This window comes from Dermochelys coriacea, chromosome 9, assembly GCF_009764565.3.
Source record: "Dermochelys coriacea isolate rDerCor1 chromosome 9, rDerCor1.pri.v4, whole genome shotgun sequence".
Lineage (NCBI taxonomy): Eukaryota > Metazoa > Chordata > Testudines > Dermochelyidae > Dermochelys > Dermochelys coriacea.
Window position 1 is genome coordinate 16787998 of NC_050076.1, and position 24171 is coordinate 16812168.

The 24171-nt window shown below is 44.6% G+C and overlaps 1 protein-coding gene across 3 annotated transcripts in view; it reads left to right on the plus strand.

The window, feature by feature from the left end:
- SLC7A14 (solute carrier family 7 member 14) overlaps positions 1-23360 on the plus strand; it is a 64479-nt gene extending 41119 nt beyond the window's left edge. For all 3 annotated transcript variants that reach the window (XM_038416819.2, XM_038416816.2, XM_038416818.2), the window contains 6 exons: positions 2917-3153; positions 6581-6798; positions 10342-10488; positions 11437-11645; positions 12622-13499; positions 19962-23360. In XM_038416819.2, the coding sequence (XP_038272747.1) occupies positions 2917-3153; positions 6581-6798; positions 10342-10488; positions 11437-11645; positions 12622-13499; positions 19962-20284 (2012 nt within the window). In that variant the 3' untranslated portion in view covers positions 20285-23360. The remainder of the gene's footprint in view (positions 1-2916; positions 3154-6580; positions 6799-10341; positions 10489-11436; positions 11646-12621; positions 13500-19961) is intronic.
- Positions 23361-24171: the final 811 nt, after the last annotated feature.

The window sequence follows — 24171 nt, forward strand, 5'->3', positions numbered from 1 at the left end:
CAGTTGAGTTGGAAGCATGTTCTGCAGCAATAAGGTTCGGGCAGCAAGAGTGGCACCAGTGCTGCTAGTCTAAGCGGGGTTAATAACAGCTTGCCCATCATAACAGAGAGAGAATAGCACTGAATCGGTGATAGCCCCAGTAATCTGCTGCCATAGAGGACACAGATGCACCCTCTGTGTCTGCCTGTACATGTATTTGAGGGGGATGTCTGTGCTCAGAGTTCCATTGGTGGCTGACAGTTAAACCCCTCCATTGATATTCAAGGTTCTGGTCACCATCTACAAATTCCTAAATGTCAGAGACCGCCACTCAACCTGTGTTTGTTCGGATGGGCCTAGGGCATCCTCGGCAGCAAGCCCTCTTCTCTGGAATTTGTTCCCTTCAGAAACTGACCTGAGCCCAAACCTGGCCACTTGCAGACAGAACCATAAAGTTCACTGCTTTGTCCAGGCTTTTTCATAATTTCTGAATCTGCCTCCCCTCTCACCTAGCCTGCTGGCAATGGCATTCCTCTTCCTCCTTCTGAAGTGGATGCTGGTTCTCATGGAATATTGATCTGTTTAAGGCCTTGGTCTCTGTTTAACCATGCACAGGGCACGTCCAATTCTGTGGTGGTAAGGGCCTGTAAGAAATACAAATAAACCATTTCTGCCCTCACGTGCACAAACAGGACACTGGTTAGCTTGACTAGTATTTGTGCACACGTTTAAGGCCCACAGGTACTGGTGGCATTGCAGTATATTGCTAAGGTTAGTAATATGCAGAAAAGAACTTAGAAAATAGAATCTAGGAATAAGACTTTTGGGGGAAAAGTAGAATCCACATTGTTTGGGGCTGGATGAGGAAGAAGGGAGAATTCTATCTCCACCAAAACTACTACACTGTCATACGGTCCATGCAAAGACACCATTGAGCCACTTCATATATATATATATATATATATATATATATATATATATATATAAAGCTTCCTTGTAACCCAGGAATGGGAAGTGCTTTTATATAGCACTTCCCATTCCTGGGTTACAAGGCAGCTGGTCTTTAAACCTCTGTTTTCTTTAGCATGGTACATGGCTCATCTGAGATAGCCCACAATTAATAGCCGGACTGCTGCACATAAAGTGCAACATATCAGAAATATCTTATTACCTACATTAGAGGAACTGAAGAACAACCCTCCACAAGCCTCAGAGCATCATAGTCTTTGGTAGAATGCCACGTGATCAAGGTCTAGCAGCATGTGTAATGTGCTTGTGAAGGAGTCTAGGGTTTGCTGATGGTGTTTTGAACTGTTTATTAGGGCTGGCTGAAAATTTTCCATTGAATTTCCCTCCCCCTCCGCTTTTTTTTTAAAAAAAAAATGGAAAATGGATTTTCAACTAAAAATGCTTACACCCCTTGGAGACAAAGACTTTCCTTGTCTCTGTTACATCATCCTGACTGAATACAGATAGTTGCGGCAAGAGCAAGGACTCTCTTAAAGAGCCTGCCCCTGCAGTTCCAGATTCATCACCACAAGAGCTGCATGGAAAGTGAGTAAAATGGTTCCTTGTTCTCACTCATTGTCTTTTACAGATGCTCATAAACAAGCACAAAGGGAGTCACAGCTGCTTAGAAGGGAGCCCAGCCCTATTGACGTCATCAGGCCCGAGGTGCTCAGCACTTCTGAGGATCAGGCACTTAGACTGGAAGCTCCTGGCAGGGACCATGTCCTCTGACGGTTTTGTACAGGGCTAGCACTCAGTCATCACTCAATAAATAACGGGAATACACAATCATTCAGTTCTAGCATGACTTGCTCAGTCGCTCCCACTGCCCTCTTCCCCACCCCATCTCTCCCTTATTCACAACATAATTATTAGTCCTCTTGAGACACAGCAAGAAATGATTGACTGACTGATCCCTGTTATATTCAAAACTTCATGAGAAGCATCTGATTTAAAAAAACTAAGTCTATTATTACTCTAACAGCAGCAGCCAAGACCTGGGCTTGGCAAACGTCTGACTTTCCATATCCTCTTTCGGCTCTTCACAGATAGTAGGGGTTGACGACTGTTCCTCAGACCTTTATCCCAGATCCTCATTCTCAGTACAAGCAATAGACAGCATAGTAAATTACTACCCACCTCTCAGAGCTATCGTAGCCCACAGATAAAGGGAGAAGCAGATGGTTAACACTGGATTTCTTCACTTTTTTTTTAATCTAATTTTGCCTGGTTGAATAACATGCGTGGAAATATTTATCTATCTCGGGAGCCAGCCAAAGACCCTGACCCTCCATGCTGTGTGTTTACCAGCAGCACTTATGGATGGGCTCAGTTCTGAGCTCCCAGGGTTGCCACACTCTCTCAGAGAGGACACGTTTGGCATGCACACATACGCAAGATATGTATGCACAGATTGCATTTGCAGATGTTCAGCTGCTAGCCAGCCTCCTGCTTTGCCCACCCAAATCCACATTCATTTGCCCCTGAGATCATGAGGAGCTGGGTGGAGATCTCTGGCCTGTGTTAGGAGCAGGTCAGACTGGCTGGTCCCTTCTGGCCTTAAAGCCTGCTGGGAGTGTGCACACAAAATTGCACCTAACCCTTTCAGAGGCCAGACTGAGCTGCCTAGGAGGATTATTTCTGTTATATTAGTATATGTTCCTGCTTTGCAGGCCAGCAGCTGTGGCCCAACCTCCTTCCTACTCCTTTCTGCACCAGAGGGGATTAGGGAAGGAGTAGTCCCTGCACTCTGTAGAACAGAGGTACTATAACTGCGCCCATGGTCTTTATGCAGGCCATGCTCATTTCCCTCCCCACCCTACACTGAATACCCATGTAAGGGCTGGGCACAGCCCAGCCCATAGTTAACTTCCTCCTTCTTGTCTGGCACTCTGTATTTTCTCATGGCCATTTGTGCTTTCTAAACAGGTGTTTGTTATGCTGAGTTCGGAGTGCGTGTCCCGAAAACCACAGGCTCTGCCTACACCTACAGCTATGTGACAGTTGGGGAGTTTGTGGCATTCTTCATTGGCTGGAACCTGATCCTGGAGTACCTGATTGGCACAGCAGCTGGCGCAAGTGCCCTGAGCAGCATGTTTGACTCCCTGGCAAATCACACCATCAGCCGCTGGATGGTTGACAGTGTTGGAACATTAAATGGACTGGGTGAGAATTAGACTAATACTCTTGTCATGTAATGTGTAGTTACGTGTGTTAATCAGGGTCTAAAAGGCAACTGGAACCTCCTTGGAAATCAAATAAGGATCGCATGCTCTGTTCACTATTACCTCTGTCAATGGCAGTCTTGCTATTGTAGTTACTTGCGGGCATCCCAGTAGAGTTGAAGTGAGGTGGCAGCTTACTTCTCAGATATCAGGTGTGTTGCCATGCCCAAGGTCCCCTCCTTCTGTGGTTCTGGTTCTCTCCTCTGGAGGGAACCCTCCTCTGGCTGTTTTTGGGCTTTTGGTCCCGTAGCTAAAGCACAAGTCTTTCAAAAGAAAGCCCAGTTAATAGCTGCCCAAAACAAGTCCCTCCCCCTCCTTGGGTAGCAGCACTCTGCCTTGGGTCTGTTCGACCTGCAAGTCCTGTTCCTTGATTACAGGCATCACTTTCTCCTCTTGTACCAGGGGCCGACCCATCCTTCAGTCTCACAAGGCCATAACTTCTCTCTGAATCCTTTCCTCAAGGGCACTGTAAGAGAGCCCAGGCTCTCTATTACTCCAGACTCAGGCCCTGTGACCCTGTGCCATGCAAACTGCCTGTCTGCTCCAAACTGCCCTGCTCACAATTCCCAGTGCTTCCTCCATCCAACTTTCCCTACTTCACCCTGGACCTTCTTATCATCTTTCCTGGATTCCCTTCCCAGCTGCTTCTCTGCAGGGAATGACACCAGCACTGGCCAGGTCACCAGCCTTGAAGAGCTTCCTTACTCCACTGCTGTCCTTCCCTTGACTCTCCTCACCTTCCTATCAGGAGGGGACCACCGGGCCCTAAGTACAGAGGAGCCACCCAAGTCCCATTCCCTCTTTACACCAGGAAGGAGGGCTTGTCTTTTATCCTGTCTCACCCTTCCCATCAGGCCTTGCTGTAGCATAGAGTCACCTAGGAGGAAAACCAGGCACAGATGGAACCTGGGCCTGACCCTGACATTGGCCCATACCTCATCCAGGCCTGGTTTTGAGATTGTCTTGTGACAGGTGGGTTTTCAGGAGGGATGTCTGAAACGGCCAACCAGTCCTGGTGAGTGTTCCCTCCTCACCTAAGGCCTAATCCTGCAAGGTGCTGAGCTCCCTCAACTTCCACTGAAATCTGCACTTTGCAAGATCAGGCCCTTACTGATTAATGCAGATAAACAGGTGGAGGTGGGAGCCTATTGTTTCTTCACTGGCTCATGATGGAGGAACCTTAATCCAGGAGTTAAGGACCTTTGTGAGTGACTATGTCAAAATACTGCTGCTAATCCCTTCATTCACACAGTGACTCTCTCCTGCTGATACACACAGGATGCTGTTCAGACATAGGGCAGTTTAAAAAGTCACAAAACACAGTGTAAAAGTGGAGACAGTATTTAAAAAGCCAAACAGTCTGGGATCCTCTCAAAAGAGCCTGGTGTTTGCAAAAGCCCTAGGGTTGCTAGTGATTCCAGCTCCATCACTCCCCGAATGCCAAAGATTACAAGAAGAGTTGGATAAACTGAGGAAGATGCCTCCAGGGAACATGATCCACAGGCTCAGGCTGACTATAGCAAAGGCCCTCTTGACCCACAAGCAGGCACAGTGCTGCACTCTCATGATCAAACCCACTGAAATATACAACACATGATCCAAGTGCCACTCATCCTGGCTCCTTCTGACTGCCCCGTTTGATCAACAGCTGATATTTGCAGTGCTCACTGTTCCACTCTTTCCACAGCATTTTGTAGGCTGCTTTGCCCTGCGCTAGTGATGGAATTTGTAGCCTGGCTCACTCACCCCTGAGGACTTCTCCATCTGGTGACACAATTGGAAAACATTCGTTGGCAGGAGGGAGCATTCTTTGATGCAGTCAGAGGGGCCAGAATAAATCATTTTATTGGTACTAGCAATGGGTTTGAAGCAGCATGTTTTGCTCTAAATGCAAACAGTCTCAAAGCTTGGCTTGTTCCAATCCAGGGTTGTAGTTCAGCTTGACTTAGAGACAGGCTCAAGGGGTGAAGCTGGGAACTGCATCTGGAGTGGAACTTCCCTGCAATTTGGGCAGGAAACAGGTTTGAGGCTTCTGTCTGAGCCATCTCTAATTTACACCCATTGGATGGAAAACAACCTGTGTTTTATTCTCTGCATTTGCTAAAGTTCTCTCTGATTACTGTGGAATAAGAACACTACATAATTTCGGGGGGGTGCCTATCACACGTACACACACGTTGATGAAGATAACTGCTAGCTGAAGCAGTGTACTTCCAATCTAGTACAGGAGCAGGTGAGAAAGTGCATACACAGATGTGGTGTTAGTAGACTGTCAATCAAAGCAACTTCTTCAGACCCCAATTCCTGGTTAATCAGATGGGCTGCATCTGTAAGTAATGAAAACAAACATTTCTGAGCACCCAGACAATGGCAGTCTTAAAGCCAAATTATAATATATACATTATGCTGTTTAATTTTACATTCCCCTGTTATCACCAATGCTGAGTGACTCACCAGACGCAGATGGCAGTCTGTGAAGCCAGTGGAGGGCTTTCAGGGTTCAGGGATTCAGCAACCTGGCTTCCGCAGACAGGAACCATGTTGCAGAGCCATTTTTAATCATCACCTTCTAGATTTCCTTCTACAGGGACCAACCATCTGCCTGGAGCACAAAAATCTAGTAACTGCTTGTTAATTTCAGTAATTTCGCTATTTGTCTAGCAGCCCCAGTACTATTCTGTGGCAGATGCTAATGAGTAGCAATAGATCACAGTTCTGATAAACGTTTCATACAAAATTAATGTTTGATTCATTTTTAATTGGAGGCTCGCAGAGTGGATGACTAGGTGATTTTGGAAAATGGAGGCATGGTCATACAGTTTAGGACCTGATCTTTCGTTCTTTGCTCACCCACAATTCCCTTTGACTTCAGGGCAAGGAATGGAGGTGTGTCCTTTATCCTGAATGAAAAATGGTAATCCATTCACAGTAAACAATTTGACACACGACTGAAAGCACTGGGAAATGCTGTACTTAGAAGAAACCAATAGTCCAGTATCCTGGTTCTTACAAAATGCTTCCCAGGAAGGTGCTAAAACATTGCAAGACACCTGGTTGTTGTGCCATTCTATGAAATGGGGTAAATGTCTTCCTGACCCTAGCTAGTAATCATTTTATGCCTTAAAGCCTAGGGGTGAACGCCTTTGAAACGTATCGTAGCTCATGTAAGCCAAGGTGCTGCTGCACGTTAATTACTGATAACTCTTAATCCTTTGGATTAGGATCAGAGCAGTTCTACACATTTTTATATTGCTCCAGAATCCAGAAGGCAGGGGAGGGGATTTTCCTGAGGTCCTCTCTGTCTCTCTCTCTCTCTCTCTCTCACTGTGCGTGAAAAGTTACACATGTATTTTGTTTTGTTTGTCCAGGGAATGGAGAGGAATCATATCCAGATCTTCTTGCTCTGGTTATTGCTGTCATTGTAACCATCATTGTGGCCATGGGGGTGAAGAACTCTGTGGGATTTAACAACATGCTCAATGCAATTAACCTGGTAGTATGGATCTTCATCATGATCGCTGGGCTTTTCTTTGTCAATGGCGACAACTGGTCTGAAGGGCAGTTCTTGCCATTTGGATGGTCTGGGGTAAGTGTCTTACACACAATCTGGTATGCTATGGTCATCAGTGGCCTTCAACTGAAGCATCCTAGCTGGTCATATAGGGCCCACATCATATAAGCCGCACCACTCCAATTCCCATCTGCTATGCTAGCAGGTCATCATTATTTATTTGTATTACATAGCACATTGAGGCCCCAACTGAGATCAGAGCCCCAGTGTAGACTAGATCTGTAGACTAGATCAGAGCCCCAGTGTAGACTATCAGCTCTTCTGAGCTGGCACTAACAAAACATAACAGACAAAAGGTGGGAGAGGAAACTGAGGTTAAACAACTTGCCCAATGTCACACACATCAGGTCAGTGGCAGAACTGGGAACAGAACCCAGGTGTTCCGACAACCAGTCCAGGCCTCTAGTCACTGGCCCATATTGCCCCTCAGACTATGTAACAACAGAAGTCTTTAGCCACCCTCCCCTCCTCTGCTTCCTTCTTAGAAAGCACCACTTTGGTTTCATCTCCTAGCTCTTTGGGCCATGGAGAGAGGTCACAAGGCCTGATAAACCGGGGAGTCTGGGGAGGGCCACCACAGCCGGAGGGGATGGAGCACAGGTAAATAGGAGCAGCTGAAGTAGTTTCTGTGCACTGTGGGTACATCTGAGAAAGTGGGGAAGTCTGGTCAGTGGTGAGGAGGGAGCTGTCTGAGCTCTCTAAAGAGTGGGCTAGCACTGCTGTATACTGAACTCCCAGAGACAGATTTACAGGGCAATAACTGAAGGACTTCAAAAAGATTAAAGATGAGACAAATCCACTCAAACCGTGGGAGTCCAAACCATACAGAATCCAGATCCCAGCTCTGATCTAGAGACCAAACCCTGAGCCACCTCAAACAGCTAGACTGACAGCAATAAGCTGAAGAGTAAGAGTTTCCAACATGCCTAAGTGGTTTAGGAACAAAAATCCTGTTGATTTTTCAATGGAAATCAGGATCCAAGTGACTTAAGTGCTTTTGAATCTTTTACCTAAGGTGTTTTACTGAAGCCCTGCTCTCTCCCAGCGGAACGTGGTTAGTTGGTCTATACTGGATCTAGATCCAAACCCACTTTGCATCTGCATAACCAAATCCCAAATGACAACTTTTCCCTGTTTTTGAAAAAGTCACTTGTGGTCCAGTCTTCCCCCACTCCATCAGAATCAGCTTAGAACTTTTTCATAACTCTAAGCTCGAGAGCCAGCCATTTGAAGTGATATGTTGTTATAATGTTAGTCCAAAATACAGTAGCCATGGATAGAAAAGGAGTTAAGGGAGGGCTAGTGCAGTTTCTATAAAGAGTGGGAAACATACTGATATTTGTTTTGGTTGGTCTTTAGTAAAAATGTTCTAAGCTGTTTGTTTTGTGCACTTCATAATGCCACCTGCCAGTTCTTATTTTATGGATGTTAGCTCACAGCTTACTGAGAATTTGGACAGATTTGGCTTTTTCAGCCTGCTTGAACTGGTTTTTATCCAAGGATGAGCAGAGACTGAAAATATCTTGGCTGGACTAAGGCCAAGATAATTTCTCAGATTTACACTGCTCAACTCTATAAGGTTTTGTACAGAAAAATAAGCAAGAAAGTAAAGTAAACCAAGATTCTTGGTTATCAGAGTGGATCCTGGGCTGTCTGATGTTTTTCCTCCCTCTTCTCTTAAATAAATCAATATTTTCTGCTAGATAAAACCTAAAGAGAAGAAAGAAGCCCCCTTGAGAGCATATATTACATTTATCTTTTGAAGCTGGTTGGCCTTTTTACACCACATATTAGGAACAATAAACAAAGAGAAATAGAAAAAACAGCCATTTCTCTTGTATCCAAACCTATGAAAGACTCAAGGCAAAAGTACAGAATTTAAAGGGATAAGGGGCTTCATCTAAGCCCATTGAAGTCAGTGAGGGTCTTCCCATTAAATGGGTTTTGGATCAGCTTAAATTTGGGCCCCACATTTAGCTTTTGTAAAAATAATCATGTAGTCGCTGTGTTTAGGGTGAAATTCACTCTTGTGTAGAGGGCCACAATGAGGCCTCTGCACCAGTTAAGTCCTTTAAAATAGGATTTAAATGAGGCTTAAGTGGTGCAGAAACCCTCTGCAGAGAGGTGAATTTTACCTTCTAGTGCACTGATAGATAGATAGATATAGATATTACAAACTAACCCACTTCTTGTGTCTATCTGAGATACCAACACTTTAAAATCGTTACCTTTTTTGTCAGTCTTGCATAAAATACCTTACAGAAAGCCAAGGCCAATTCTTTCCACGTCTGTATTTAAATAAAGAGTTGCTTTCCATTTGAATCACAACTCGCCATTTATTTGTAATTTTCAGCCATTGCACAAGCTTCAGTGTTTGTTTCCTCGGTTTGATGACTGTCCTTGATAATATTGTATATTTAAAGAAAATAAACACAAAATATTTTAACAGTAAAAATAATTCTTCATCCAAGGGTTCCCAGTGGATGCTGCTAGCCCATCTGCAGTTTCCATACAAAACAGAAGTTATTTTGAAAGCTGCACACATCTGATTACATCTATTCTGGTCTGTCTATTAGCACATTTTGCTGTCACATTAAAAAGTTTGCTAATATGTACTGTGTGAGAATGTTACAAATCCCTATTAATTTAATCAGATTTGGATTCTAATAGCATGAAAGCAAGTGACTATATAAAACTGGTTAATTGTCTCATCTGTCACTGTCAGGATCTGTCAATAGATTCAGGGGCTGCATAACTACAGATCTGTGTCAAGCATTAGTCAGTTGCAGATGACTCTCTTTTAGTGAAAACCCAAACCCCACCAGCCTGCACACGGCACAAGGCCTCCTACCTCAAAAAGTGGAGAACAATCTGAGTACTCTCAAATCCAGTGGCTCTCCTAGCCTTGGTTTAACATTTTTGTTTTAATTTTATTGAATGCTCTTTTATTTCTAGATATTTCATTGTATGGCATGATGTTCAAGCTGCATGTTGAAACAGAAGCACTAGATTAAATTATTGGATTCTTGGTTCTCCCAGGTGCAGGCCCCAAATCAGAAGGCTCAGTTTAGGCACTCAGATAAGCCTGTAAGTGTCCAAAAGTCCAGTTGAAATGGAACCGGGTTCCTTAGCTTAAGCATCCGTGTTTGAAAACTTAGATACACTCTGAGCCACATCTGCCTTGTTTTACATAGGCTTATTGACTTCCACTCACGTTAAAGGGGGGTAGGATTTGGTCCAATAGGCACTGATTTCAATGTTCTCACAGAAGCCAAAATCCACTCCATAGCAGGAATAATTCGGCTCGGCATTCGGAAACTCTGTAGGAGGAAGTGTTAAGGGAAAGCCTCCCTTTAGGACACTGGGTTGGTAATGGAACTTCTCCATGGCTGCTACTGGAGGCCTCCATGGCCCTGGTGACCCTTCTGTCCTCACCCCTATGTAAAAGTACAGTGGATCCTCCAGCCCTTGATGGGGGCGGGGAGGGGAATACAAGGAGGCATCTCTCATTCTACTAGTTTTCCTTCATGTGTCTGATTAAGTCAATTATTTGTGCAGGTGCTAAAGGGCGCAGCTACTTGTTTCTATGCCTTCATTGGCTTTGACATAATCGCCACCACCGGAGAAGAAGCTAAGAGTCCCAACACCTCCATTCCTTATGCGATCACGGCTTCATTGGTCATGTGCCTGACAGCATATGTATCTGTAAGTACCAAATACATACAACGTTTCTCTACTGTAGCTTCTGTGTTGCTTTCTTTAGTGAGATAATGTGTCAGTGAGATCATGTAACAAATGTTTCCTTCTCTGGTGGATGTGCACAACTACATCAGCTGTGGATGTGTTTGACTATATCAATGTCTTTCTGTGGCTGCCCTTTGACCTCCCAGTCTGTTGTTTCCAGGCAGAGGATTCAGATAGTTTCATTCTGATGGGGATCCCATTTCCTGTGCCAGCTACATGGAGCATGTGACAGCATGTGACATCCTATCTTTTCCCCATGCAAAAATCTACATCATCCAATACAAAGGGGAGGTCAGTGTGTAAGACTGCAGCAAAACAAAGAAGAGCACCAGAGATGCAGGACACATTTCCCAAGCTGCATCTTTGGAAGAGGAACCACTTCCACTGCTACAAATTTGGGACACTGCTCAAGGCAGCACAGCCCATAGATCATAGGCAGTAACAGGTGTGGGTGGCAAGCATAGAAATGGCAGAAGCGTTGTTCTGCTTCTCAGCATCCAAATAAACACACATCTGTCTTCAGGGTAATGGAACAAAACTGAGTGAGTCATAGGGGGAAAATGTCGTTCTAACTGTTTTACCTAAAACCTATCCAAAGGCCACCAGGCTATCCTCTTTCCTTAATCATGGCAGTTACCAGCCAAGCCCCTTCATTTATTTTTCATTTGGATAATTGTTTTGCAGTGAAGACCATATTTTGTCCTTTGCAAATAATGGTTTAAGTATGCTATATAAGAAACATAGGATGTGTGGCCATTTCTGAAACCACATTTTAAATATTTCTGACTTTCATCACTGAGAAACTGATCTCATCCATTGTGGATCCTTGGCAGAAATATATGCTGCAGTCAAGAACAACCCTCTATACTCCTCCACTCCTACCTCAGTGTCTTCTTTTGTCTTTGATAGGTGAGTGTAATCTTAACTCTGATGGTGCCATACTCTGCCATTGATTCTGAATCCCCCTTGATGGAAATGTTTGTAGCCCACGGATTCTATGCCGCTAAATTCATTGTTGCCATCGGATCTGTAGCAGGATTGACAGTGAGCTTGCTGGGCTCCCTTTTCCCAATGCCTAGAGTCATTTATGCCATGGCTGGTGATGGGCTGCTCTTCAGGTGAGTCATGCTTTTGCTGTCATTTATTTTTGCTCCCTGATGCTTTGTGACTTGAGTTCAAGTTAAAAAATGATTGATGCAAAACCCGCTGTCAGTCATTTCATCTTCATTATGGAAACCTCTCCGTTTAACGGCTGCATTTTTCTTTTAGCACGTATGTGATCAAATAGCCAGAGAACTGCAAAGTCAGTGGAGTAGTGATACCTTGAGACAGCTTCACAGCAGCACAGGTCTGCTTCGACTCCTTCTCAGAATTGATAAAAGAGCAAGGGAAACATGTGAGCTGCCCTCTCTCCACACTTCACCATGCTCCGAGAGCCATATCCTGCCATTGGTTGGAACACGGGGGCAATGGGAGCTTAGTTTAAAAATCAGCAACTGGGATGGTGAGCACAAATCAGAGCATATAACCTGGGAAATCAGGAGAGACCTACAAGTGCAGTAGCTGATGTCAGAGTTTACACAGGGAATGTGTGTCTGCATATCTGAGGGTGGGGTGAATGGTCTAAATAAAAGTAACTCAAGCCTATGGCTTGTATGGGCAAAATGATTGCATCCTGTTCACACACAGAGGAGTAAATGTGCAATAACCCACCTATCAAGTTTGGGGTATGCAAAGAATGCACAATCAAGTCCTATGGGTGGGATGTTCAAAAACACTCATCATTGGCCCAATGGCTCTGCTCTCATTGAAGTCAATGGGAATTTTACCCTAAATGATCTGATGTGCACTTCAGATCATACTGAGATTGCCTGGAGCTACAAGCTACCCAGAATTCAGGGTACTTCCCTTGTCATTATAACTACTTCTTTGGGAGGGTCAGGCACTAGAATTTTACCCAGAGAAGCAATTATACTAGAGCTTAGTCTAGCTCCAAACCCCAGTACCACGGCTTTGCATCCACGTAAGTGTTACTGTCACAGGGAGCCTCCACTGTGTGCAGTTTTAACGTTCTGTGACTGTTTCACACTCTAGATTCTTGTCCCATGTGAGTTCTTACACGGAGACTCCAGTGGTGGCTTGTATTGTCTCAGGATTTCTAGCAGCACTGCTCTCCTTGCTGGTCAGCCTAAGGGACCTAATAGAAATGATGTCCATCGGCACACTCCTGGCCTACACTTTGGTCTCTGTTTGTGTTTTGCTTCTCCGATACCAGCCAGAGAGCGACATTGATGGCTTTGTTAAATTCCTCTCTGAAGAACACACCAAGAAGAAGGAAGGGATTCTAGCTGACTGTGAGAAGGAGGCTTGCTCTCCAGTGAGCGAAGGGGAGGAGTTTACTGGCACACTCACCAACACGTGTGGTGCAAAAAATCTGCCGTCGTTGGGTGACAACGAGATGCTAATTGGGAAAGCAGATAAACCCACCTACAACATCAACCACCCCAACTATGGCACAGTTGACATGACCTCGGGAATTGAGGCAGATGAGTCTGAAAACATTTACCTAATCAAGCTGAAGAAGTTAATAGGGCCACGTTATTACACAATGAGGATTCACCTGGGACTGCCAGGGAAAATGGATCGCCCGACTGCAGCTACTGGCCGCATTGTCACCACCTGTGTCCTCCTGCTTTTCGTCCTGATGTTCATCTTCTGCTCTTTCATCATTTTCGGTGCAGACTATATCTATGATGAGAGCTGGTGGGCTATTCTCCTGGTGGTTTTGATGGTCATGCTCATCATTGCATTGGTATTTGTGATCTTGCAACAACCAGAAAACCCCAAAAAGCTGCCATATATGGCACCTTGTCTCCCTTTCGTCCCTGCATTTGCCATGTTGGTGAATATTTATCTCATGCTGAAGCTCTCCACAATCACATGGCTCCGATTTGCTGTCTGGTGTTTTGTGGGTAAGTTTTGGATTTTTTAAGTGACTCTGTTTTAAAAGAGCTGTAAAAGTAACTTCTCTGGCAGATGGAAACCTAGATGACACTCCTTTTTCCTCCCTCCCCCTCTTCCTGCCCCTCCCCTCCTTTTCTTTACTTTCTTTTCTTCTGTCCCCATTTTTTTTCCATGTTCTCCCCTTATTTGGGGGAGATTTTTTGAATACAATATAAATTCCCCCAAAAAACCCCTAAAAAGGGAACTTTACTAATTAGAAAAATTGGGCCATGCTGTCATTCTAACCAGTCTGAGTTGTCAGCTAAGGTATATCACAATTCTCTGCAGCATCTTCAGCTGTGATCCCAAAACACTTTAAAAATTCAAATTAATTCAGCACCCCCGGGAAGTGGCCTAGCATCATTATCCTCATATTGCAAACAGAGACACTGAAGCACAGAGGGGTAAAATGCCTTGCCCATGGTCACCCTACAGGGCAGAGGCACAATCAGGAATAGAATCCAGGTCTTACTTGCAATCTGACCATCTATGCAGCCAACCACACTGCAACTCCAGCTACACAGGCTGTAGGGTGAGGCAATGCCAGGCTGGAGACTAGAAGGCAGGAAACCTGGTTCACAGTCTCCCACCTTAACCATCGTACAACACCTCTTAAAGCCAGCGCTTAAAGGTTAGCATTCATGTTTATGTATGTATTTATTTATTTATGGTTGCTTTTCTCCACCTCCCACTCTGCTGTCTGGGCACGTCTACAAACATTCAGACAGTCAGTATCAACATTAAAATGATCATCTCTGCAATAAACTCCTCTCCCACCGCTGAAATATTTACATTTCCCCCCCCCATAAATACCCCTGACTATCATCATAATCAAAAGAACAGTCCCACATCCACCAACCCACCCTCTCCAAATGTCCAGGAAAAAAAACAGGCCTTATAGCATGTCCAGAAGATTAACAAATCTGGGCCGTAGAGAACCAAAGCTGGACGAGAATGCCAGAGTCAAGGACCCCTCATGGGGAATATTATTATTTGTATTGTGGTAAGGCCTATGAGACTCAGTCATGGACCCCACAGTGCGAGGGTGCTGTACAGACTCAGAACAAAAAGACTGTTCCTGCCCCAAATGTCCTGCCAACAGCCCCTTCCCAATCCAACCAGAGCTCAGGATCCTACATTGATTGCAACTGTGGCCATATGGCACAGGGCGAGAGTTGGAAAGCTGTATGCTAAGTGTTATTCTGCTTACAAGACTAAGCCTTTTTTAAAGAGGAACAATGATTGACATCCGAGCCAACGGCTTGTCTGCCATGTGTCAGCCCAATCCAAATTCAAGCAGTCTTCTTCTCATCATCATCATCTCTACCAGGGATTGTGATGGGAAAGAAGAGCAGCTCAGCATTTACCACAGTGATGCCGCTGGGTGCCACTTGAACATTTCCATTCTAGATGGCAGCTGCAAAGCCCGGCCTTATCAACGGCTCTTATTGGTAGAAATTTACTCCATTTGACTAAAAGTGAAAAACCATCAACAATGAAAACCCCGTCCACATATGTTATCAGCAGCAGGCAGGTTTTCCTGTTTATAAAAGAATCCAGAGGGACCGGTTGTCCCACCCACCATGAAAGCTGCATGGTTCTCACTCCCTTATCTGTCATCACAGAACTGCAGGGCCAGGGCAGATTTCAGCAGTTGATCTTTCACCTGCACTGCATAGTTTGTAGGCTGCTTTCCCTAGCAAGTAAATTGCCTGTTTTAGGAGTTAGACTTTGCACTAAATCCCGTTTTTAATAGTTTTTTCCATAAATAATTTGGGTACCTGTTCAAATTTTGATTTCTCATAAATGTACCCTGAAGTTGTTTGATGGAATGTCCTCCAGGAGAAGAGCACCAGAAAGATGGCTAGAGATAAATTGGTTTATTCAGTGAAATGAATTATTCTCCGTTGCATAGCTGCTGAAGGGTACAGCCAAATTAAACTGGCTCTAAGCACTGTCCTGACCTCTTCATTGCAGAATAGCTGGGTAACTCACAGCAGAAGTGATAAGCTTGTGTTACTTAGTGTAATAGCTCAATTCCAACATTTCTAGTCATAGCCCCTGATCCACGTGGATAGGCCCCTTGTGCCTGCAAAGTCCTGTTGATTTCAGTGGGACTCTCCATAGGCACAAGGGATCATGTGGATCAAATTGCAGGATCAGGACCATAGTCAGCACAAGAGTTACTGAACCCAGATTTGGGTTCAATTTTTCCAAAAGGCCTAAGTAGCAAGCCAAAGAATTAGCTTCACCAATAGTATATTCTGCCTACTCCCGGGCTATCAGGAGTTGATTGAACATTCCTTATCTCAGGCCAGACTTCTGCACCATTTAGGGTACATCTTCACGGCAGAGTTAACGGGAGCTAGCTACGCTCAAGTCTCTCCTCTTGAGTTAGCCCGGCTCACGGGAGTGCAGCCACAGTGCAAAATAACGCTCATGCTGCTGTGTTTCCACTGACGCTGCAGTCACTTGTGCGTGGCTCTAAAACTCCTGGGGGGCACATGCCATGGTTCTGCAGGAACCTGGCAGGAACCTGAGTCTTTCCTGATGAATCGGGGAAGAACTTGTTAGATGGCATTGGAGGACTAGCAGCACTCAAGTGGAGCTAAGCTGCATCCATGCTTTGACTCCTTTATAGCAGTAAGACATTTTAGTCTATACCCGCTTACGGGCGAGCCAGCTAGAGCTGAAAGCACCACCATGCTTGATCTAAGGGGTTTTGTGTGTGGACCGGACTCGAGAGAGGAGTAACATTCCGTTCAACTTACAACTCAAGTTACCTCTGCAGTGAAGACAAGCCCTTCTGCTCTTGATATAGGAAAATGCTGTGTTCTGGTCACTCATTTCTAAAAGGTTGTAACAGAAACAGGAGGGGTACAGAGAAGGACAGCAGAAATGGCTAGAGGAACATAAAGATCGCCATGTGCAGCATTATAGTTTAGAAAGCAGACAAATAAAAGGTAACATGATAGAAGCATTTAACGAGTGGTGCAGAGAAGGGCATTAGATGCTTCCTATTTGCCCCCGCATAACACTCAAACAAGGGACACCAATGAAATAATTGGCAACACATTTAAAACCGGGAAAGGAAATACTTGTTTTGCTTTACACAGTGCATAACCAAAGCCAAGAACTTAACAGTATCTAAAAAGAATGAGACATTCGTACGAATAACAAAAACAGCCACATTTACCTTACATTCAGATAAAATAAGCATAAGGGATATAACTCATTATGCTTTAGGGCATAACACAGCCACTAACTGCCTGGGGCTCGCAAAGTACTTCTCCTATGTGTAGGTTATTCCATGATTTCTCTGTAACGGGGTATCTTGCACCTTCCTCTGAAGCATCTCTAATGGGATACAAGGACCACTCGTCTTATCCAATACGGCAGTGCCTGTGTCTTCTATGTTCCTAATTACAATGTGAGACTTTATTCACTTTCACTGGCTGAAGTTGGTTCTCTCTGGCATCAGATGAGGATGTGCCATCCTCCTCAGGCCCAGCAGAGCCAATGGAGCATTGACCCGTGCTTTCCACTTCTGAATGGGAATCCCAGCTGAGCTCTGGTTAAAAAAAAAGAAAAGACATCTGCTTTAAAGCCAAGATGAGGGCAGGTGACAATCCTAAAACCTCAACTTTTTCCTAAGGATCTGGAGTGTATTGTGCAGAGAGAGTGCCCTCTTGCTCTGTACTCTTCAGAAAGGGGGAACTATACAGAATCTTTGGAAAAGAGGTCAATTACGTAAATTCCAGAGGTTCCCCTGAGTCCTGAGAGCCCTGGGGACTGAGCAGTCCTGTCCCAAAGGTGGTCTCTCTCTCCCTACTTCCCAATCAGGCACAATTGAGTAATTGTTGCACTCCAGAAATAGTGCAGTACATTCTGTAGCTCCACAGCACTGATCCAGAATCTAAATAGTGATAAACAATTTAATTTGTTTTGCTTTGGCTTTTTTTTATTTCAAAGCAGCCCTATGCAGCTGAGCAGTAAAGTAAGCAGAGGGCTTCACAAAAGAGCTTCACAAGATGTATTTTTAGGATTTAATTGGACTGAGTGGAGACTAGCACTTCCCAGGGCTCAGACCTGCAGCTTCATTAAATTTCTATGAACACACAGACCATCTGGTGGTGCAGGATCCATAATTTTCAACCATTTCAGGAGATTTCTAGGACCCTGGCTCATCTATTTTTTAATACTCTAGGATGCCTAGGGAAGAGGAACTCAGTGGCAGGAACAGAAAGCCTTTTTGCTTCATGTGAGCATTTTAGTAAAAACAGCCAAATTCTGAGCTTATGCAAGCAGGAGTCAGTGGAATTTTCAGTATTTTAAGTATTACCTACCCCAAGCATTAAAAAATCATGAGTCAGGCCCCCTAAAATTATGAGATTGGCTTAAAAACCATGAGATTTAAGAAAAATAATATATTCTGGGGTCTTTTGGGTTGCCTTGTAGTGCTGGAGCCTTTAGGGTTCACATTTTCAAGCTTCTCTCCACAATCATGATGGATAGAAACTTTCTTTTTTTTCAAATGAAAGCTGAGCTTTTCACATAATCACCCGACTCCAGGAGCTGGGGCTTTAAGAAAAAACACCAAATATCACAAGACTTACGATTCTAGCCTCAGAGTTTCAGAGAAAAGCTTGAAAATATGACACCTAAAGATTCAAAAATTATAAGATAAAAGGCAAATAAAAAGAACTCCCAAATTATTAATTTTTAAGTTTACTGTATGATTGTCAATTGTATGATTTCTTTTTTTTGTGGACCTGACTCGATTGGCAATCCTCTACTCTACTGTACTTTACTTCTGGCAGTGGCCAACACCCAGTTGCTTCAGAAATTCTGTGATCATATTCAGTTGTTCATGGGAGATAATTTATTCCTGACCTCTGCAGGCAGTTCACACCCTGGAACATGAGATGTCTATTTCGGAGGAGCCTGTTTTACAAAATATAGCTCTTTTGCAGTAGCTGCTATACATGATTTTGAGGGTGGAGGTCACACACACAAATGTTTGTTGATTCTCAGGAGAAATAGCCATACACTGTAGCCTGTCACTTAAGAAGCTGTGGTTCCAGTCAAATATAATGACTTCCTTCTGCAGCTTTAAATCAAGGGTGACTTCAAAACAGCAGCAAAGTCTGCTGGATTTAATTAACTTTCCCCTGTGGCTTACATGGCATCAGTTCAGTTACCAGCCACAGGCAATTACTAAAGAAAGGCAGCTTCTCTTAAATTTAATTATTTCCTCTGCAGTTTCCATGGTAAAGAGCTGAAGTGGGTACAGTTTGTTTTACTTTTGCTGTTGTGTGAGACTTGCAATAGTGGTGTGTGAACTCTGTTATCTCACATGATGATGTCAACCACTGCCAGAGCTGAGACAGACCTGAGCCGATGAAATTCTTGCAGGAACACATCTGCAGTAGATGGATCCTTGAATCCATTACCAATTAAGGATCTTAAATCTCCATATACCTTGGCTTCTGGAAAAAACATTCATAGTAGGTGGAATGGAGAGATTGTGTACTGTCACATGAGAAGAGAGTGAGAAAGAAAAGCTTGAAAAGAAACTCCTAACAGCAACAGGAGGGCAGGATTTCTGTATCATTTTAGCATCAAACATATTTAACCTTATGACTGTGAAGCATACTGGCTCTGTGCAATGAACAGTATGAGAGAGAGAGTGGGAATGCAGGGAACACCAAACAGACTGAAGAGAAAGAGTAGCTGGGGTGGATAAAGGTATGAAAATGCAGTTTGGGGATTTTATCATGAGTTTGATGATATTTGATGTTTTTCTTCAAGTCCCAGATCCTGGAGTCATGTGTTTATCTGAGAATTTCACCTTGCATTTAAAACAATAAGTATAGTTCTAGCCCTTGTGTTTGCAGAGAGAAGCTTGAAAACGTGAACCCCAAAGGTTCAAAAACCAGAAGGCAAATGAAAAGAATCCAAATTGTATTATTTTAAAATCTCATGATTTATAAACCCATCTCATGATTTTGGAGGTCTGATATTGCATAGACCAGATCATCAGCTGGTGCAAATCAGTGTAATTCCATTGACTTCAATGATGTCCCTTGACCTAGACTGATTTACACCAGCTGAGGATCTGGCCCAAATATGTGACCTACATATCCCAGGGGGAAGCAATGGTGCCTAACTCCAGTGACTGTGTCTTTACAACTTTACAGGATTTCTTATTTTTCTTTTCCCGCCACTGTAAAATATATGTATTCCATGTAGCTAATAGAGAGACAAAGAGCTGTGCAGTAACATCACAGTATCAATTTTATAAAATCATTGTGTTTAACCGTTTAATCTTTGACTAACTAGAACACTCCATTTATTTATTCCAAAGTGTTTCCTTTCTCAGATAGTTGACAGTTGTACCCCCTTGGTGTCTCCCCCCACCTCCCTCTCAGGCTTGCTCATTTACTTTGGCTATGGTATGTGGAACAGCACACTGGAGATCAGCGCCCGGGAAGAGGTCCTTCATCAGAGCACATACCAGCGCTATGATGTGGATGTTGACCCGTTCTCGGTTGAAGAAGGCTTTTCCTATGCTAATGAGAGTGACAACTACCAGGACTGGCAGCCTTCAGAAGACAAAGGCTTCTCTTACCAGCAGATGTCGGAGGCAAAGGAAAGCAGTCGGACAAGTAGCAAATCGAAAAGCAAAGGCAAACACAAACAGAACTTTGAGGCCCTGATTGCAAACGACGAGCTCGACTACTCTCCAGAATAGGGGTAACACAAACAAAACCACAATGCTATTTCTCACTAACCTAACCCTTGGGCTAGAATGTGAAGGCTTCTTTGGCTCTCATTTTAAATTCCATCTTTCCTAAAATTTCAGTGCCCAGAATCACATCACTTACTCACTCACTTTTTTACTCTTCAGAATAGTTCTATAAAAAAGTTTATCCTGAATTCTGAGATTGTCACATTGACCAAAACAAGCAAGTGACCCATTCCGAGTCCACCTACATGGCCCATCTTGGTGAATGTTACCAAGAGGGCCAGCACGTGGATAGATTGGCTCACTGGCAGATTCTTTCTATGTCTATTTAGCATCCTATTGACCTCTTTTGGCAGCACTGACAATGTGATTTAAATGAGAGATGTGCCAAATAGGGTGGGTTTCATGTGAGCAGTTACATGACCAGCTGAATTGGTGGGGGCATGAGACATATTCTCTGTGCTTTCCATAAAGAATATTTATCCCATGACTATACTGGCGTGAAGCAACATATTTGGCATTTTCTTAGCAAGTATATTTTTTCCTTGAACCTATAGAAAGAAAACCTTTGTTAGAGAGGTGTAAGCACACTGAAGCAGTAAAACATTTCCCAAGGGAATCTCAGGAGTAGACTGAAAGTGGATCCAGGGATCTTAGTCTCACAGAACAACATTTTCATCCTCCATTTCAGTACCATGACAGTCACTGCAAACATCATGACTAGGGATAGGCCTGAACCAAACCTCCTGAATCCAAACACCACAAGCTTTGGGATTAAAATGCAATCTTCATTGCTTGCACCACGCTCTAGGACAGACCAAATCAAAACTTCAGATCCCAGCACACCTGAATTTCTCAGATCTGGATCTAAGCTTTATGGTTTGGGCCCATCCTTAATCACTCCTCATCTAGACTTAATTCATTCCTCTATAAATGCTCATAAATATCAAACTCCATTTCTCTTGGCACCATAGATACCAGGCTTGGACTCCATTTCCATCATTGTGTGTCTTCTACTGATTCACTGATCCATAATAGTTCCCACTGGGCACAGTCCAGATTGTCATTCAGATTTCAGTTCTTCATATGAAGTTTCTATTTATTACTTCATGTCACGTCGGTCATTAACTTTAGGTCATCACTGGACAATATTTGTGGCAACTGTAGATAACCGGGCCACTGAAATCTCATTCCTTGCCATAAACTATACTTTGTATTAAGGATCCTTACCATGTATATGTTTTTGAGATATTTAACCAATGGACTCTTGGGTGCTACTATGAAAAATACTGAAGTGCAGCTAGTGACTGTAGTTAATGAAATTCCATAGTATCATGCCTCACTTTGAAACCAAATGGAATAGGCAAAGGGAGATGGGAGTTCATGTAACACAAGGCAGGGATTCTTATGAGATGAATGTTTATTGATAGTTAATCCACTTGCTACTAGTACAGAACTGGCCCAATCCTCCCACTCTCACCTGAGCAAAACTCCCAGCAATGTGAATGGGAGTTTTGCCTGAGTGAGGACTGAAGGATCAGACCCAATAGGAATAACACAGCCTCCTCATATCTAATCACAAGCATACTGGGCCAAACTCATCTGTGGTGTAACTCCACTGAAGGCAGTGGAGTTATGCCAGGGATGACTTTGGCCTTCTATGTCTTTTCCTTTCAATATATAAAAGAAACATAGTTAACTAAACTCTGGTAGGAATTGTCCTGATAAAGAAATTGGACATTTCTGAGTCATTTTCTCCCATCTGTGTTTTTGTTTATTTAATAACTTAATTGCAATATGCTCAATGCACCTCTCAGTACTACTAAGCACATGTACACAATATGCAATCTCATTAAACCCTAAAGCAATACAGAGTCATAGTGGAACACCACCCATCCAAACTGGCGCTCATCTCACCAGGACAAAGCTGGAGATAGAGATTTTCCAAGCAGCCTTGGGGATTTAGATGCATCATTCAAATTGAAATTAATGAGTTGTGTCTCTCAATCCCTTAGGCAGGTTTGAAACTCCCAGAGACCAGCAGAGAGGTACATTCCAGGGTTGAGAGCCCCCTTTCTGAGAACAGCCTGCCACCAGCCCTCCTGAATTACAAAACTATCAACTGGAGCATCGTGGATGACTTTGAGGTCTGGAATGCAGAAGCAGAGTCTGGTTGAAAATCCTGGCCCCATTGAACTCAATGGGAGCATTGCCATTGACTTCAGTGGAGCTAGGATTTCACCCATTTGTCTCTGATGCTCACACCCGTACCATATAGGACTAATGACTTCTTCTTAACACATTTGAATTCTAACAACTTTCAGAACCAAGGAGAAACGTTTTATTGTCTCTTCCCTTTAAAAAAACACCTGTTATGGTTCTTATCACACTGTGTATTTACATAAGAATGGCCATACTGGATCAGACCAATGGTCCATCTAGCCCAGAGTCCTGTCTTCCGACAGTGGCCAATGCCAGATGCTTCAGAGGGAATGAACAGCACAGTCAATCACAGAGTCACCCATCCCCTGTCCAGTGCCAGGTTTACAATGGCACCAGTGGCTCCATGGAGCCGGGCCCATGCTCAGAAGGGACCCCGGCCTATTCCACTTGCACTGCACCCCGAGGCCCCTCTCCTCCCCCACCCACCACTTGCTCTTCTCGGCCTGCCTGCAGGCTGGCTGAGGACTCCTCCACGCCCCCTGACTCCACCCCTCTGCTCCTCTCTGCCCCCTGGCAGGACCCCAGTGCACCTCTGGCTCCAGGCCCATGGGGCCCAGCCTGTCTCCCCAAAGCTGAGCTGCCTGGCCAGTCTCAGCCTGGGGGGGGAGGGGCAGACAGTGTGGGGGGCTTGGCTGGGCCCCTCCAGGCAAGTGCATCTGGGGCAGGCCTTGGCCTGGCTGATCGCACCACTCCTGAAGGGACAGAGCAATTCCCGGCCCCGGGACCAGCCCTGGCTGCGCTGCCAGCTCAGGCCAGCAGACACAGTCCGCTCCCAGCAGGGCCGGTGAGTGCGGCCAGGAGGCAGGGCATGGGGGAGTGGATCTCTGGAGAGTCTGGGGGATTGGGGTGCTGGGCTGTAAGGGGGCAGGGAAGATGTGTGCATTGGGGCAATAGGGCGTGGGGGGGAGTGCTGGGCAGTTGTGATGGGGCTGTGGGCAGGGGAGTGCTGGGCAGGGGTGGTGTTGTGCAGGGTGCTGTGCATTTCTGGGGGAGGCCTGGGGGGGCACTGGGCATAGTGGGTCTGGGGGGGTTCTGGTCATAGGGAGTCAGGAGGGTTTTGGGCAGGGGGCTCTGTGGCGTGGCATGGGCCCGCCCCCCGAGGGGAAGGGGCATGCTGGCATCACAGGGCCACTGTGCGTGTGGCAACTGCCTGTTTGTAAATAGTGCCCTCACACTGGGCTGAGCGGAGCAGAGCCATCCCTGCCATGCCATGCCCCTGGCTGGGCCCTCGGCCTGGGGACTGATCTCCCCGCACCATGCTCCATTGCCTCAATGGGGGCCCACAACTATGTTTGGTACCAGGCCCACAAAAGGTTAATATGGCCCTGCTCCTGTTGTCTACTCCCAGCTTCTGGCAAACACGCTAGAAACACTCAGAGCGTGGGGGTGGCATCTCTAGTGTAAATTATTGATCAGCAACTTCCATACAGATGATCCATTCCTAGCTCAATGGCCCATATAGCAGATCTGGTTTTAAATTATTGCAATACATGAAAAAAGATTTTTATCCAAAACCTATTTTTAATTAACAGAGTTCATATCAAATACATGAGAATGACTAGTCTCTTAGCTGCTGAAAGCTATAGGGCTAATTTCTGCCCTCTCAATTGTACCAGGGTAATCCAGTGAACTCCACTAATCTAATTAGCATTGCTCCAGATGTACACTGG